Source organism: Drosophila novamexicana, unplaced genomic scaffold (genome assembly GCF_003285875.2).
Source record: "Drosophila novamexicana strain 15010-1031.04,08,12 unplaced genomic scaffold, DnovRS2.1 tig00000121-arrow-pilon, whole genome shotgun sequence".
Lineage (NCBI taxonomy): Eukaryota > Metazoa > Arthropoda > Insecta > Diptera > Drosophilidae > Drosophila > Drosophila novamexicana.
In genome coordinates this window covers 938,987-955,152 of record NW_020824773.1, presented here as the reverse complement: position 1 = coordinate 955,152, position 16,166 = coordinate 938,987, and the positions used below count along the sequence as shown (strand labels likewise).

Below are 16,166 nucleotides of genomic sequence, written 5' to 3'. Positions count from 1 at the left end.
CAAGATATATGCGTAATTAATTGATTTAAGGGGATTTTTACCATAATTCGAACACGAATTAAATTTTGATTTTGCTTTTATTTTAAAAAGAGATTTTTGTAGATAGCGAGAGAGAGAGAGAGAGAGGCATCTTACGACATCTTAATTAGCACATTTGCATTCAATTTAAATACTTTTTCCTGTATCCGCAAGACCTTGTAGCACCTTGTAGACCTTACAAAGCCTAGGCTTTATACAAATTTTAGTAGTAAGCTAGTTAACTAGGTAAAGATAGCACTAAATCTTAATTAGCAGCGTGACTGAACTCTCTCCCGAGTCTCTGAGGAAATCAACATATCGAAACATGCAACGCAGCAAATTTATTTATTAATTATTGATTATTATTTAATGAATAAGCAATAAAAATAAAAATAAAAAAAAAGTATAATATATATATATGTATATTCTTATCAGCAGTAACAGACGGCTTGATATTGCTTATCCGTCCGTGCATCCATCTGTCCGTCCGTCTGTCTGTTTCTACGCCAATTAGACCCTCATCTTTAAAGCCATCGCCTTGAAACTTTGCATAGAGCCGTCTTTCTGTTTCAGACAGTTCGCATTTAAAAACATTTCTTCTTTTTGCCCTTAAACTGGGAACCCAATCTTCGATTACCACCGTATTCCAGCAGGCTTCTTCTAGTTAATCTTCCCTCTTTTCCCAAGTGTGGCACAATCCTCGCGGTGGTTATTATTGGAAGAATTGATTATCATTTTGTGTTATATTAAAAATAATTGTATTCTGATAAGGCTTTTAGTTTTTAATTTTAATATATGCTCGCTTTGTTGAACATTCACACAAAAATAAACTTCGTAACCATAGCTGCCTTATGAAAGGTCGGTGGATTATTAATTTCTTGTATGAAAAACTTTCTTGTTTATTAATATGTCCTAACCAAACTTATTATTTCTATTAATAAATAGAAGTCCAATATTAATTGGACTGCTATACTATATGACACAATAGAAAGAAAGGTCGATATTAGTTTTTGTATGGCAAAAAAACTATTTTCCAAAATATTTTCATCAAATATTCGGCCTACCGCAGATATCCTTACTCTTTTGTCTACAAGATTGATCAAGATTTAAGAGAAATCCACAGTTTAAACGAACGCAGACATTAATGTAACAACGATATATATATAATTTATTAGATATCTGTAGATATGGAAATAGGTAAAACATATGTTAGTTATGATAGACATATATTATGATATATATCAATATACTCGCAGTATATAATTTATGGCGTTGTCGACGTGCTTGCGCCCAAGCTGTTGGGGAAAACGGCTCGGTTGGCAATGGGCTGGGTGGAGCTGCGCACGATTTTGATAAAGCCCTGCTCGCCCCATTCGGTGCCAAAGGAGTTCAGGCAGAGCCAATAGTCCAGATTGCTATCCGTGTCGTGGCCATAGCCGACTACCACCAGGAACTGAGAGCTGCTGGCTTTGGCCCGCACTGGCGGCACATAGACACCGCTGCTGTAGTGCATGAAGCCAAAGGTCGCGGGATTGTATTCCACAATCACTGGAATTTGGCTGGCTACGTAGCGCATAAGCAAATCATCGTCGCAATCTTCTATGGTGCCATAGGAGTCCAGTTTGATGCTGCTCGTTGCCAACTTGGGCACGCACATGCCCTGATGATTCAGCGAATTGTTAGCTGCATATTCATCCTCGTTCAGCAAAACAGCGTCTGTCTGGGTCAGATAGTCGAAGGCCGTTTGTGGCACCTGCGTGGTGCAGCCAGTGCCCATGCCAGCACAATCGATCAGTGCCTGGGCGGAGTTGTTCAACGGCAGCACTTCTATAGTCTGTACGGCATTCAGTATTTGAATGGACGTGGCCGCCGCATAGGCCCAGCTGCTGCTGCAGACGGTGCCCTGATCCCGTGCCGTCACATTGATCCCAAGTTCGGCTAGTATGTCATACTGGGGCGGGGCTATCTCGTTTGGTGGCACGGGCGTTGAATTGCCAAAAGTCGTCGGATAGACAGCCTGCGGCAAACGTGCCGCAAATGTTATCAATCGTATATCAGAGAATTGATTCACCTTCACGCGGTAGCTGCTGGCGTTACGATCCGCCAGCGCATTATGCGAAGCTATTTGGTTGCTGTGGTAGTTGAAATAATAGTTGGCAGTGTTTCTCTCCGCTGCGGTGCTATAGGTCTTATTAAATTTGTCCTAAAATATATATTTGAAGTTTATTGATAGGTTATTCTGAATTATTAGTCTTAGTGGGAGAGATGGGAGAGATAACCCATCTACCAAGCATAACTTTACTTAGTTGTATTTAGAATGAAGGACTTTTCTCATTTTAAGGTAATTTGTCACTTTTCTTGCAAAAGGCTTCATACATATATTTATTTCGAGAGAAAGTGTAAATTACTTGTTTTAGGAAAACTCTTTTTTATTTTTTTGAAAAAGCTAATGTCCTCTTTTGCTTGCTGGCAAAATCGGTATGGCATTACACTCTGATAATAAAATGAAGTTTGTATTCAAATTATGTGTACTTAGATAAGATAGTAAATTATATAAAAATATATTATTCTAGAAGCTAAATGTTCAACATGGTTAATTAAGTTATTAGGCCCGAAGAGATTTGATCGATAAAAATCGATATCGAAATCTAGCGATATCGATTTTTATCGATTGCTTGCAAACGAGACAAGAAATCGATTATCGGAAAGAAGTCTCTGGCTCTTATGGGATCTGATATCGAGGCGTTCATGCAGATGTCTGTTACATAAACTTGCACAAATACATTATACTCATTTCAGGGTATAAAAATAAACCTTCTTGGTTTTCAAAATGACCTAGTAGCTTTAAATCTTATTGGATTTTGGCGTAAACTAGCCTTCACTGCACTATTATTTCCCGTACTACGATATATGTTTCACCGGGATGTCAAATGCTTTAAGGAACTTCCATGTCCTTGCACCTTAACTTTCAGACTCACCACATATGCATTAAAATCAATTAAGGCCTGTCCATGATTGTAGGCATATGCGCCAGAGCACAAAACACAGAACAGAAACAGCTTAAACATCGTCGAAATGTATCAGACACTAGTTAAGAATTGAACATTAGCCGTACCTTTATATAGTCGCACCCATCCATGCACTTTCTTTATGATTAGACAAGCAAATAATAGATAAACGACCCACCATTCCGCAAGAAATGTGCAAATAGATTTCTACATATGCGGCATTAGATTCATGTATTCTTGGCGGCTCACAAATGCTTAATTCGCACTTGCCTAATTATGGTGTATATATATTTTACTGTTGTTGTCTATATGGTTGGGGTCTGTCGATTTGGCTAGTTAACTGGGCGTGGCCTGTTTACACGCCCCACTGCGCTGTTGGGGCTCTCATATCTCTGTTAATTTGTAATTTCTACTGGCCTAGTTCAATCTAACGTTGTGCTCAATTCTTCAAAACTCTGCATTGGCATTTCCCGGCAATTGTTGGCACATTGTCAAGATCATAAATGTTGTAAAACTTGACAATTAACCCGACAGATAAGCTATGCATCTACACGAACCAAGCAAATTAACGTGCCTTACAAATTTTTGTGATTCAAAAGCTGAAAAGAAAATGAAATTAATTATTATACATTTTTGTTTGGTAAATGTTCCCCTCGAAATCCCACTGCCGGAATTTGAGCATTGTATTCTTAGGGCGCATCCGTTTTCGGGGGCATTTTGGTTTCTCCCAGAAATGAGTTCGATACACAAATTGTGATTCATCTTCCAATATTCAATTTTAATATTAGCACTTTTTCATGTACTTCCCTTCCAATTTATAGATATAAATAAAATGTCTAAATTTTAAGACATCATTGAAATTGAACAACATTTAATTTAAAATGTTTACCAGCGAGGTTGATTTGATTTGGATCAGTGTATTTTTATTGTACATTTATTAATGCTAAATATTGTTATAAATAAATAAATGTTAAATACTTTGAAGATTTCGTTTGTCCACATTGTCAATTAAGCTACTATGTCTATACGATTACTCATCCACAGACTTTTAAGAACACGGAAACAAATTTTGATGTTCATTGTTTATAAGCTGAAACATTAAAAGTGGAAAAGAAGGTTGATTGATTTTTTGCAAACGTATGTAACAGCCTGAAGCAGACTTCTCCGGCTTATTAAGCGTACATACAACAATTAATATATTGTATATTCTTGTCTAGCATCAAAAGTTATCAATCTCATATAAGAGCTAGAAATTATCGATGGGTTACTCCAGTTATATGAAATCGATAGAAGTCGATATCGAAATCCTGTTTTCTTTTAACATAACTCGGGACTTATAAGAGCCCCTCTCTCTCTCTCTCTCTCTCTCTCTCTCTCTCTCTCTCTTCTAGTTATTTTATAGTTCACACATTTCAAAAACATTTTCCTTGTTAATACCTCCCCGTGTCCTTCACTAAATTGTAAGAAACTTTGGTAACCACAGATACTAATCTATTTTTCTCTCTGTTTAGCTTAATAAAAAAAAAATATTCGTCCAATAAATTTTGTTTTCCCCTCAAACTTTCCCATTTCCTGAGTTGAGCCCAGATAACATTGAATACCTTGATTATGCATACCTTCATCAGTCTTACATCGTTGCATTGAAGTGCAGTTTGCATTCGTTCGTAAATCATCAAAACTGGTTGCATAAGTTAGCATGTATTCAGGCTATTAACAAGAAATGAGTCAATTAACAAATTTATGTGGTAATGCCCTAACGATAGGTATTAAAACTTTAAAGCCGAATATGAAACATATTGTTCCAGAGCTTTCCGAAGCCATGAGTGCATATATTATTGATCAGGTTGAAAAGCTTGGGGTTGACTGCCCATCAGTCAGTCAATCAATCATACAACATCGTTTTACAGACCGAAAGCGTCTTCTATCTCATTATCTAATTTTTAAGCCAACTCTTATTGTAATTTATCGATTATTCTTCATATACAAATAATAAATATACAAATAATAAATATGCCGAAAATTAGTTTTTCTGTTTTCTGTTTCATTATTTAAGCTTCAGCCGTGTCGTTATATGAAATAATTTAGGTACGTAATGGGTAGGTGAGGGTATTGAGTCGTCGGCACTTGGCGACGAGCTGTTCTAAATTGTGATAATTTATTTAAAATAAAGTATTAAAGCAAAGAATGTCAATGTTAAGCGTTAACAAAATGGTTTATAATGACTTCAAGATGCACTGCCTGTGAATGCTAGGCGTTAAAATTTTAATTTATTTAGCACTATAATTTAAATATTTTATTCATTTAATATATGCAATTTAAAATAGATAGAAATAGCTATAGACTAGTTAGTTAATTTATATTGCGTAAACCATTTAACAGTCAATATACTCTATGAAAAACTGTGATCTATTGACAATAAATTTGAATTTAAGGCGAATCGGAAAAATGGTAAGAAATTTGAAGATGAGCACATTTTCAAAGTTTGGAGCAGGTTTTTTATTTGTCTTTGGGCCAGAGCCTATAAAACCGAAGCGACTGTCGCCAGCGCGACTTAAAACGTTCGCAGTCTCCGAGACAACGGCATCTTAACAAGATCTCCAAACGAAAAGAGGTCCAAGCCGAAAGCCAGAAATATAAAAAAATTTACAAAAAAAGTTACAAAAGGTGATTAATGTGCATCTATTTATTTATTGACCAAGCGTGTGTGTGTGTGTGCAATCTGCGTTAATAATAGTTATGAAAATAACGAGCGTGTCGGCATTTCCGAAAGACCCCCCGTTCTCAGCTCTGACTAAGCGCCTTTCACCCGCATCAAAATCCGATTAACCCGCAAATGTGTATAAGTCCGATTATTTGGAATATTATTTGAAGTGAAATTCGTACAAGAAATGATTTACTTGCCAAGGGCAGAAATTTCACAAAAAGAAAGAAACTAATACATAAATAAACATATCACATGCGGGCTCATATGCAAATGAGATGAATATTATAATTTTAAAATATATAAATCGAAATACATCAATTGGTTGTCGCAGTTTAAATTTAATGACAATCATTAAAAACTAATTTAATCAAAAAAAGCACGATGATAAAATCAAATGGCCCGAACGGCCAAAAGAGAAATACACTCACGATCAAGCCGAACTGTCTATTACCCTCTAAGAAAATTCCTCTACAATAAATCAGATAGCAAGTGTTAAAATGTTTATCTCTCTGATTGCCTATTATAAAAACTGAAGAAATGTTATTCTTGGAAAACAATCAACTGTGCATTCAGAATATATTCCCTATGGAAATTTCGAGGGTTGTAAACCTGATGACTTAATGCAAAGTACCGCGTCGCTAGGGCAATCCAAGATATATGTGACTGTGATGATTGGTACACCTGCTGTGACTGTTATTTAACCATTTTCACTCTTACATCATCTTCCACTCGACACGACATTTCGCTGTTTAGATGTGGATGTGCAAATCGGAGATGTTGCAGCTGCTGCTGCTGTTGGCCTGGTTAAATGCTGTGTCATTGCAGAAGCTGCAGTCATTCCCAAGGCTCTGCAATGTGCGCGACTTTGATGACTTTCTGCGGCAGACGGGCAAGGTGTATCCGGACGAAAGGGAGCGTGAGTTCCGTGAGAGCATCTTCGCGGCGAAGAAGTCTTTGGTGGATCTATCCAACAGCCGTGTGAGCAGCTATCGCCTCAATATTAACACACTCGCCGATATGACACGCAAGGAGGTTGCCACGCTGCTCGGTTCCAAGATCTCAACTCAGGGCGAGTAAGTACTTTGTGAATATATAAATATATAATAAGAAATTTTAAAATGTTGTAATTATGCTGACAAGTATATACATCTGATTTGTACTTAATGCTCAATCCAAACTCCAAGACGAACACTTTTCACACACACGAGTGAAAGATGGGTGAAAATCCATGATGTTTTATACATTTTATTTTGACATTTTATTTTGAAGTATAAGTATATATAAGATCTTTATGTAAGATCTGTAAATGGCATATATGTAAAAATGTAGCTCGGAAGATTTTTTACTAATTTCGATAAATCCACCACAATAAGTGAGAAATAAATATCTAAGTTTTCAGGAGAATAAGAGAGAGCCACATTTATAACTTATTGTTCTTTCCCCCCTTGTTCAGAGAACTGACCGCACGCCACATCAACTTTGTGCCCGCCACAACCGCGTTAAGTGACAATCTGCCGGAATCGTTTGATTGGCGTGAAAAGGGAGGCGTCACACCAGCTGGCTTTCAGGGAGTTGGCTGCGGCTCGTGCTGGTCATTCGCGACAACTGGCGCTCTGGAGGGGCATCTGTTTCGGCGCACTGGTGTGCTGGTGCCGCTGTCACAGCAAAACTTGATGGACTGTGCCGATGACTATGGCAACATGGGCTGTGATGGCGGCTTTCAGGAGTACGGCTTTGAGTATATACGGGATCATGGCATTACGCTGGCGAACAAGTATCCCTACGAGCAGGTGGAGATGGAATGCAGGCAGAATGAAACGGCCGGCAGGTATCCACGCGAGAGCATTGTCAAGATACGCGACTATGCGCGCATCGATCCGGGGGATGAGCAGAAGATGAAGCAAGTGATTGCCACGCTGGGCCCCTTGGCCTGCTCAATGAATGCCGGTGCCATATCCTTTGAACAGTACGATGGCGGCATATACGAGGACGAGGAGTGCAATCAGGATGAAGTCAATCATTCGGTCGTTGTCGTTGGCTACGGCACCGAAAACGGACGTGACTATTGGATCATCAAGAACTCATACTCACAAAACTGGGGCGAGGCTGGCTTCATGCGACTCCCACGCAATGCTGGCAGCTTCTGTGGCATTGCCAGCGAATGCAGCTATCCTATACTGTGAGCACGTGCCAGCCGTGCCTTAGTCTGTATCTTTAAGTATTTGTTAATACCATGTATACGAATTTATTTTGTTACCATAGTTTGTAGAAGGAATAAGAAATGTTTTTGTAGAAATAAAAAAAAAACTATTTTATTTGAAATTTTGTGTTAGGAAGAAGACATTAAAAAACTCCAATCGGTTTCTATTGTGAATTTAAATTAGCCCAGTTGAACGCAAATTTCATACAAATCGGAGCATTCGTTTAAGAGGAATTCGAGTGCAAGAAAACGTACAGAATTATATATATACAAATACGATTAAAATGCAAATAATAACCAATTGAGAATTTATATAAAAACTCAATGAATATGCACTCAAAAATATATAGTAGGTTATCAGTTGACGAGTTTATAGTTCATTTCATATGTCGCATGGACAAAACAAAAAGCTTCTAATAATATGTGAAAGAACTAATTGAAAGTCAGATCGCATAACATTTGCATTTGCTCTTTACGCAGCGTCTATAAAAAGGGGTCTCACATGCGAACCACACTTAGTAAGTGGGAATACTTCGAGATTGTAGGATGAATTCGCTTCTGATTTTTTTCGGCATTTGCGGGCTTTGCATGTGCCTGGCTGCTGGGGCCGGAGCCGCACCCACAACAACCGACATAATCGTGAAAGCGGAAATGGAAGAATCAACGACGCCAGTGCCAACGGCGACTCTTCAGGACTCCTCAGATAACAAATGCGATACTGAATGGACTGAGTATAAGGTACAAATAATATTCATTAATTTCAGCATTTATAGTGAAAACAATTTAGTGAGAGCAATCCAAAATCATAAATATCAATTTAATTTCATTTGTTAAACAAATAGCAAAAGTACCAAAAGGACTATCAGAGCAGCGGCGATGAGGAGAAGCGTCAGAAGATATTCTGCCAGAATCTGAGCGAAATCGAGAAACACAACGCCGCCTACGATTTGGGTCAGGAGACCTACAAGAAGGGCGTTAACGAGTTCAGCGATTTAACCCAGGACGAATGGCAGAAAACTTATCTCAATATGAATTAAAAGCAATTCCCGCTTTTTAAAATGCTTGAAAACTTACTTTGTCTTAAAACTTCTTATAAATGCAAAAAAATTATAAATATTTCTTAAATTCGAATAAAGTATTTAAAATATTTACGCACTTTAAAAATGTAATCAGTTTTATGCCTTTTTGACAGTGAGATACGCGCAAATAATGGATATACATAATTCATATCAGAGAAAAATTGAGAATATAAGTTTTAGATAAAATTAGCATAAAATAATAATAAAGCAAATGCATTATTTTAAAGATTGATATCGTGGTACAGCAATAACAGCTCTCAACCCATAAAGCCACGTAAGTGTCAAGCAAACCTGGGGAATACTTATCGCTGTTACGCGATATATATGTATATTTATATAGAGCTAAGCTCATAAATAATTCAGTTCACGTTGTATGCATGCTCCAGACGCATTTGCTTTTGTGACTAATAATTTGCAGGCGTTGTATTGGTTTTTAAAAATATGTGTCATAATTTATTGACTGTTTGTTTTTTATTTTTAGCTGGGAATGGTTTTATTAAATTATTGTTCACTGATTTTCAAACAAGTACATTTAAAATTTAGCTTCAATTTGTACCGATTATGTTTAAATATTTTTATTTCATTCAGGAGCTCTACATGAATAGTTTATAAATTTACCGCAAATTTGTGTGTTGTTTGGTTTGGCTTTAGATAGAGGTTTTTTGATGAACGGTTTTTTCATTTATTTTAAATGTAGTATTTAATTACTTTTGCTTAGCCTTTTGCACATACAACATAGTACATATACATACAGCTGGCTTAGACAATTTACATATACAATACATAAATATATAATATATATATTTTTTTTAACAAATTCTCTCATAGTTTACCATTATTTGATGTTGCACTAAACAAACATTTATGTTTAATTATTTAAATATGTTTACATTCATTGATATTGGTTAATTTTCAATTGTATAGTACGAATAGTTTATTTTATAATACTATACAATTCTTATGTGGGTCAATGTGGGTTATGTGGGTTCCCATGGGGTCTTGCTAAAAGTCTAAATTATTTTTGCCAATTATTCATTTTTTGCGATATAAATAAATGAGTATTTTGAATGTGAGGTTGGTTAATTTAACAACATCGTTATCGAACTTTACTTTCAGAGCTATTCCCCAGATATTTCGTATGGCATACCTCCAGTTGTTTTTTTTAACTAAGCTTCATACATTTCTGTGGAACTGATTCGAAAGCGAAATTCAGCAAATTGTTGTTGACTCTAATACCAATTAATATTAATACTAAATAGTGTATGAATTGTGTTTGAATACTGAGGTTCGAGAGCTTGGGTTCTTGAAGAAGTGAGACTTGGGCTGGTTAGAGCTCACCTTTCAGACTAATATCTTATGCAAATTATAATTTGCTCAAGTCAAACGCTTTTGTAAGATTTCTCATTAATTTCAACCCATTTGCTCATATCTTGGGAGCATTTTTGAGTTTAACAATAATTAGCTGTAATTCAATTTTAGAATTTTTACATTTTGGCGTTGTGTTTTATTGTTTCCATACATATATATATATATGCGCTAAATTCAAGCGACCCTGGCCATAGCTCCTGCAGCTGTCGGGCATTAGAAAGAAATATTTTGTATGAGCAAGCAGAAGTAGGAATTATTAGGTGTAAAATGCTTGTGTGTCTTTTGGTTGGTTGTAAAATGGATATGTTTTGAGCAGTTTTTGTGATGTCTGCCAGTTAACTAGTGTGGATCGATTACTATATAATTTTTGCTGTTGGCGTGTGTAAATTTGTCTAAAAAACATTTTTGTATTTTTTTGTATTTCTCTTTTCATTATTTGCTGCTGTCAGGGCAAATCCAGAGCTGAGCATAGAGGGCCAGGGCCTTGCACAAGAAAATTTAATACAATATACTAAACAACTAACAACGTTTAAAGCATAAGTATATATATATATATATATATATATATATATATATATATATATATATATATATATATACAAATATATAGTATTTAGTTTATAATGTGTATATATCATACTCGTACATATTGCAACAAATTTTCACTACAAAAACTGCACACATAACTTAGGGGGCTAGCTTATAAATTATTATCATTAATATTATACTGTATAAGGATAGGGCTTTCATCTGAGCAGATCGGCTTGCTGCTTACTGTATTCCTTGCTGAAGCAAATGCATGGCATTGTTGTTGTAGTTGTGGTTGTAGTTGTTGTTGTTCGTATATGCTTGACATCGGTGTATTAGGTTAAGCCAACTTGTGCACTATAGTTGCAGTTGGTGTAAAAATTGTATTTGCCATTTGCACTACCAAAAAATGTGTGTGTCGACAACGGAGGAGTGGCACAACTTGCTAAGAGATACGCTTAGTAGGTGGGTTGCTGATACTCCATGCCCGACTGTTGTTCGATGCCTGCAAAAAATATGCAAAATAATATATACACACAATCTATATCGACTGGCATATGAGCGAACTAACCCTGCTGTGGCTGACCAAATGGCGAGGCACTGTACTGCTCATTGTCGTTGTCCATGGAGTAGCTATATGCCTGCTGGTGCACCACGTTGGCCGGATCAGTCTCAAAGGCCGAGGTGAACTCGTCGCCGGCGCCAATCAGGAAACGTTTATAGGCCATAAAGGCGCACAGAGCCTGCAAATAAACTTGGTTAAGTCCACAAAAATAACCAACTGAGCTTGCGACTCACCCAGCTGAAGATGCTAAAAAAGCAGAATACAATGGCCGTCTTCATGCTGCCGGCGCCAATTCCCTGCGGGGGCATGGGTGCCGAGCTCCACTGGGACCACAAATAGAAGAACGCGATAAAGTACATAAATGCCCAGGCAGCTGCAATTGCAAGCATTAGCAGAAGATAACCAAAGCAATTAAGTTTAATCCGTACGTACCCGAGAATCCCATGTCGCCCATGACGTAACGCTTTCTGCTCTTCACCGAGGACATGCGCTCGAACATGAACTCGCCGCCAATGAAGTACATGGAGGCGAGAAAGCCAAAAATGCCAACGGTATTGCCATATTTACAGGCCATGCCATCGTTATTATATAGACACATCTCCTTGCCATCCTTTTCGACCCAGCCCTCGGAGGATATGCAGCCGAAGACCACAATGGAAAAGAGCTGGGAAAATGTTCAAAATCAAATTACTTTTTGCTGAAACAATGGAAAAACAACCTTTATAAAATCCCAAAGTGTAACCCGATCCGATAGGGCAGACACGCACACCCCGTCCCCGCTTAGCGTCCAGTCAAATAAATGTATTGATTTTAAAGAGCAGGTGCAACAAACCAGAAGTTCAAGTACACACACAAACACACGCACTCACACACAGATAAACAGACACCAATACAGGCGCGCATTTAGGTTTGTGACCCAATTTGAAGCGAAGGCCAAGTTTAGTGAGCAAAAGAAGCGCCTGGGGATAGGCAATGCCAACTGCAATAACAAAGCTGGTCCTTGACCAAGCTTGGCAAGCTCTCAGTTGTTGTCGCTGTGCAAATAATACGTATATTTAGTATATATATAGTATATATGGTTAAGTATATGTCGTCAGCTCAGAATGCCATTAAACGTAAATGAAAGCGAGCTCTTATTCGAAATGACGGCTAAACCCATTTCTCTCACTTGCCTTTTAGCTGTGTCGCACATGCTGGCCATTAAAATGGCTTTATTTAGTGGCCATTGCAATGGCTTATATTTTATGGACTTTATTTCAAATTTTCATAGACGTGCGACTTTTAATGGCGCCTGCACAGCTGTGTCTTCGACTTGGCCCAGTTGTCAACCATGCTCTAATTCCTGAGTCATCCCCAAGTAACGTTTACTCTCTACCGAGCTGCATAAACAAATCACGATACAGTCATTAACACCAACAACAAATCCACGATATTCCCACGACGTTTCATTTTTACTAATTAAAACTTATAAATAGTATAACAACTTTTCGAGTTATTGCAATTAAGGTAAATATGAAATAATCTTATAGTCTTATTAGAAAGTCTTAGTCTTATTAGAAATGCAAATAATAGTTATAGAAATAATAACAGTAAAACTAATAATCCAATTTTATCTGCTCGAGAGGAATCTTAAAAACAAAATGGCTTCCTTGTTAAAATTCCGCAGTTCTAATTGGAAATAAAAATGCTATTCGTTTCGGAATGCCCAGCATCGTTAACCCGTAATTTAATAGAAACTCCTGCGTCAACGACAACGTAATGTTGAAATGTCCTTTGTGTGAGGCCATCAGTCACCAAGTTTAAGATAGGGTGGCCCCTTTGTTTAACTTACCCAGCATAGGGCGCGTATGACAACTTGAGGTTTCATGGCAAACGTCAACGGATCGAAGGCGCCGCCCGCCTTGCCCCCGCCATAGGCGCCACCAGCATTAATGTTGAGTATTTGATTAAGCACATCCATTATTAACGCCTACCACTTGCTTGCTCTATATATATATATATATATATACGTTTTTTTATTGTATATTTCTCTGTGTATATTTATATTTTTTTCTATAACGCGTGCGAGCTGCGCAAACTTTAGTCAGTCGTGTGTGTGTGTGTGTGGGTATTTTTTTGCGTTTCTCACGTCTTGTTGTGAAAAATCGAATGCTTCTCACTATGCCAGCTCAAGGGCAAAGCGGGGGCGTCTTGTACGTTACGTTTGGTAGTATGTGTGCGGCTGTCCGTACATGTATACACTGGCAAGCTCTATATGTGTGTGTGTGCTATGCTGTAGTATATCACAATTATAGATTACAGCACACCAGAAATAGCAAAGCTCAAAAGGTTTGGTTGTGCTCACGAATTCCTGTGGCACACTCGCACGCGTCAAACTACAGAAGTCGCAAACGTTATTCAAAACAAACAAGGGACACGCGCACAATTTATCTGTTATTAATTATGCATAATTAATAAATATTCCACAAAATTTCAAGGGCCTGATTTTCACTTTTACTTTTCTCACACAACGGCCAACGCGCAGGACTAACAGTAAAGTGTATGTAACGTCCTGTACTCGCTCTCAGTGAGTCATTGTGTGCGTGTGCATGTGTGTGTGTCAGGCTGCTAAGCGATAATATTGTTTGTACAATCGATAACTATTTAACTATCGCTACGAAGCTGGGATTAATGTATAAAACATTTCTCGAAAACGTCCAACATAGTTTAAATAAAATATTCAAAAGTTGCCACCCTGCTGAATTGCGTAAACCTTTTACAACACTACCGATAGTATCGTATTCGTATGCAATTTGGCGCCAACTGAGTTGCCCATAAGTTTTCTCTCTTCTAATAAATATACTAAAAAAAATTATATGTGTATTCAAAATATAAAGTAGTGAAGCGTTAATGCGTTGCCCTTTGTTATGCAAACAAAAAAAGGAAATAAATGGAAAGTGGTGCTTGCCGTGTGGTTACGAGAGACATCAACAACGAAATTGGTTAGGCAGCTTTGTGTTCAATTGCTTGGAGTCTGTGCCGTTGCATCCGAATACAACCCCTTACTACCAAAAGTATGCGCCGAACTTTAGAAACAATCCAAGAGCTACTAGGCCAAGTTGGTTGCAGGAGCCAGAACAGGCGAGACCTCAAAGGGTCAACAAGCTACCGACCAAATTAGAGCCGGAACCTGAGGTTTTTAAACAGAAATCCACACAAACAGAACCAGAAACAAATCGGACAGATAAATATGAGCATAAAAAGAAGGAATTCCTTCGAGAATACCATCTTATCCAGCCGTTCTTAAAGCAAAAGAATAATAAAAATTTGAAAACACCATCAGATGATATTATAACAACCTTTGGAACATATCGAAACAGGGAAGATTACCAGAAAAAGAAGCCGATTCACAAAAACTCTCAGCGACATTTACGAGAAAAACATGAGTCAGAGCTTGCTACAAATCAAGTTATTACAGATAGGTATACTTTGAGCACAGACAAAAAAAAGAAACAAATGGTTCAAGAGCGGAATCTCATATTGCAATTCTGTCCCCAGAAAAATGCAAAGAATATACAATCTAAAGAACAGCCGAAAACCGTAACCACAAAATTTGGCACATACTCTCAAGGAAGTATCGAACCACAACCCAAGTTCACAAAAAAATTCGCAAAGATGTTACAAGGTACCAAGGTGCCTGAATTCAACACCTTATTAAAGAGCAGACATGGTTTGCGAGCGGATACAAAACAGGAGGCACCTGCGCTGCATCGAAGCAATAGATTCAATCAGTACGCCATGGTACCTGACTCACCTGTGACACAAAAGAAAAAAATTAATGCAGCACCGAGGGATACTGAAGCACTAAAGCAAGCCCCCTTAAAGGCCGAACCAAAGCAGGCCCCATTAAGGGCCGAACCAAAGCAGGCCCCATTAAAGACCGAACCAAAGCAGGCCCCATTAAAGACCGAAGCAAAGCAGGCCCCATTAAAGACCGAAGACCAACCCGCTTATACTAAAACTTTTGAGAAGATGTTGCAGGATGTTAATCCGGAAATGCCTGAACAGCATCGATTACTAAGAAGTCAACACTTTTTGGCCATCAAGGGAAGAGACAGGAAAAAGCGAAGTGCCTCAGACGTGGTCGGTATCCAACCCAAGTTTACTGCAACCTTTGATATTATGTTGAAAGATACGAATGCCAACGAGCCGGAAGAATATAAATTAATAAAGAGCAGATACGCTATAAAACGAAAAGCGAATGTAAAAAAGAAGTTAATTGACAATGGGGAAAGAAAACGAGCGTCTGTAGGCAGTTCCTTAACAAGGAGTGGAAACAGTATAATCAGGAAAATTAAATACAGGCCATCTCGCAGGGGCAAAATAGAGTATCCTAAAGGATCTTTAGACTCCTTCGATGTGTGGAATTTGAAATATACATCTCAAACTAAGTCGCGTATTCCGGAGAAATTGTTCTACCATAAAGAAACTATTCCGCGTAGCTCATCTGCGATGAGCAGTCATTCATCCTCAAAATCGTTGGCAAATGAGGAGCAGGAAGTGACAAGTCCTTCGCCATCGGTAGGGTATATACTTCCCGCACAAAATTCATTTAAGCTTTCACTTTATGAACCAATTCGTTACCCTCAACATGGCGAAGCTCAGCGTAAAAGAGTTAGCATGAAAAGATACTCAAGCCGAGTAAGGAAAATTTATA

At 37.8% G+C, this 16,166-nt stretch overlaps 4 protein-coding genes across 5 annotated transcripts; 2 read left to right on the top strand and 2 right to left on the bottom strand.

Annotated features, from left to right (window-relative positions):
- Nucleotides 1-1,189: 1,189 nt before the first annotated feature.
- LOC115757924 (zingipain-1) lies at nucleotides 1,190-3,087 on the bottom strand. Its single transcript, XM_030698387.1, has 2 exons — nucleotides 2,997-3,087; nucleotides 1,190-2,221 (listed from the first exon to the last, which is right to left on the bottom strand). Exons 1-2 carry the CDS (start codon nucleotides 3,084-3,086, stop codon nucleotides 1,283-1,285), a joined length of 1,029 nt encoding a protein of 342 aa, XP_030554247.1. The 5' UTR covers nucleotide 3,087; the 3' UTR covers nucleotides 1,190-1,282.
- A 2,533-nt stretch (nucleotides 3,088-5,620) lies between these two features.
- On the top strand, nucleotides 5,621-8,003 carry LOC115757912 (cathepsin L1). Its single transcript, XM_030698367.1, has 3 exons — nucleotides 5,621-5,690; nucleotides 6,484-6,803; nucleotides 7,184-8,003. Exons 2-3 carry the CDS (start codon nucleotides 6,484-6,486, stop codon nucleotides 7,911-7,913), a joined length of 1,050 nt encoding a protein of 349 aa, XP_030554227.1. The 5' UTR covers nucleotides 5,621-5,690; the 3' UTR covers nucleotides 7,914-8,003.
- Nucleotides 8,004-8,450: 447 nt separating this feature from the next.
- LOC115757911 (protein CTLA-2-beta) lies at nucleotides 8,451-9,071 on the top strand. Its single transcript, XM_030698366.1, has 2 exons — nucleotides 8,451-8,668; nucleotides 8,773-9,071. Exons 1-2 carry the CDS (start codon nucleotides 8,477-8,479, stop codon nucleotides 8,965-8,967), a joined length of 387 nt encoding a protein of 128 aa, XP_030554226.1. The 5' UTR covers nucleotides 8,451-8,476; the 3' UTR covers nucleotides 8,968-9,071.
- Nucleotides 9,072-11,003: 1,932 nt separating this feature from the next.
- On the bottom strand, nucleotides 11,004-14,050 carry LOC115757888 (synaptogyrin). Of its 2 annotated transcripts, XM_030698333.1 has the most exons (6): nucleotides 13,968-14,042; nucleotides 13,302-13,455; nucleotides 11,903-12,134; nucleotides 11,704-11,843; nucleotides 11,477-11,648; nucleotides 11,004-11,410 (listed from the first exon to the last, which is right to left on the bottom strand). In XM_030698333.1, the coding sequence occupies exons 2-6, from the start codon at nucleotides 13,428-13,430 to the stop codon at nucleotides 11,364-11,366; spliced, it is 720 nt and encodes a 239-aa protein (XP_030554193.1). In that variant the 5' UTR covers nucleotides 13,431-13,455; nucleotides 13,968-14,042; the 3' UTR covers nucleotides 11,004-11,363. The 2 variants fall into 2 exon arrangements, with proteins under 2 accessions (XP_030554193.1, XP_030554192.1); XM_030698332.1 differs by having other exon boundaries at nucleotides 13,302-14,050.
- Nucleotides 14,051-16,166: the final 2,116 nt, after the last annotated feature.

Coding starts and splice junctions, on each gene's coding strand:
- LOC115757911 (XM_030698366.1), top strand. CDS start 8,477: ATGAATTCGCTTCTGATTTTTTTCGGCATTTGCGGGCTTTGCATGTGC. Junction 8,669..8,772: donor CTGAATGGACTGAGTATAAG/GTACAAATAATA, acceptor TTAAACAAATAG/CAAAAGTACCAAAAGGACTA.
- LOC115757888 (XM_030698332.1), bottom strand. CDS start 13,430: ATGGATGTGCTTAATCAAATACTCAACATTAATGCTGGTGGCGCCTAT. Junction 12,135..13,301: donor TCATACGCGCCCTATGCTGG/GTAAGTTAAACA, acceptor ACATTTTCCCAG/CTCTTTTCCATTGTGGTCTT. Junction 11,649..11,703: donor TTTTTAGCATCTTCAGCTGG/GTGAGTCGCAAG, acceptor GTTTATTTGCAG/GCTCTGTGCGCCTTTATGGC.
- LOC115757912 (XM_030698367.1), top strand. CDS start 6,484: ATGTGGATGTGCAAATCGGAGATGTTGCAGCTGCTGCTGCTGTTGGCC. Junction 6,804..7,183: donor AAGATCTCAACTCAGGGCGA/GTAAGTACTTTG, acceptor CCCCTTGTTCAG/AGAACTGACCGCACGCCACA.
- LOC115757924 (XM_030698387.1), bottom strand. CDS start 3,086: ATGTTTAAGCTGTTTCTGTTCTGTGTTTTGTGCTCTGGCGCATATGCC. Junction 2,222..2,996: donor TTGATTTTAATGCATATGTG/GTGAGTCTGAAA, acceptor TATATATTTTAG/GACAAATTTAATAAGACCTA.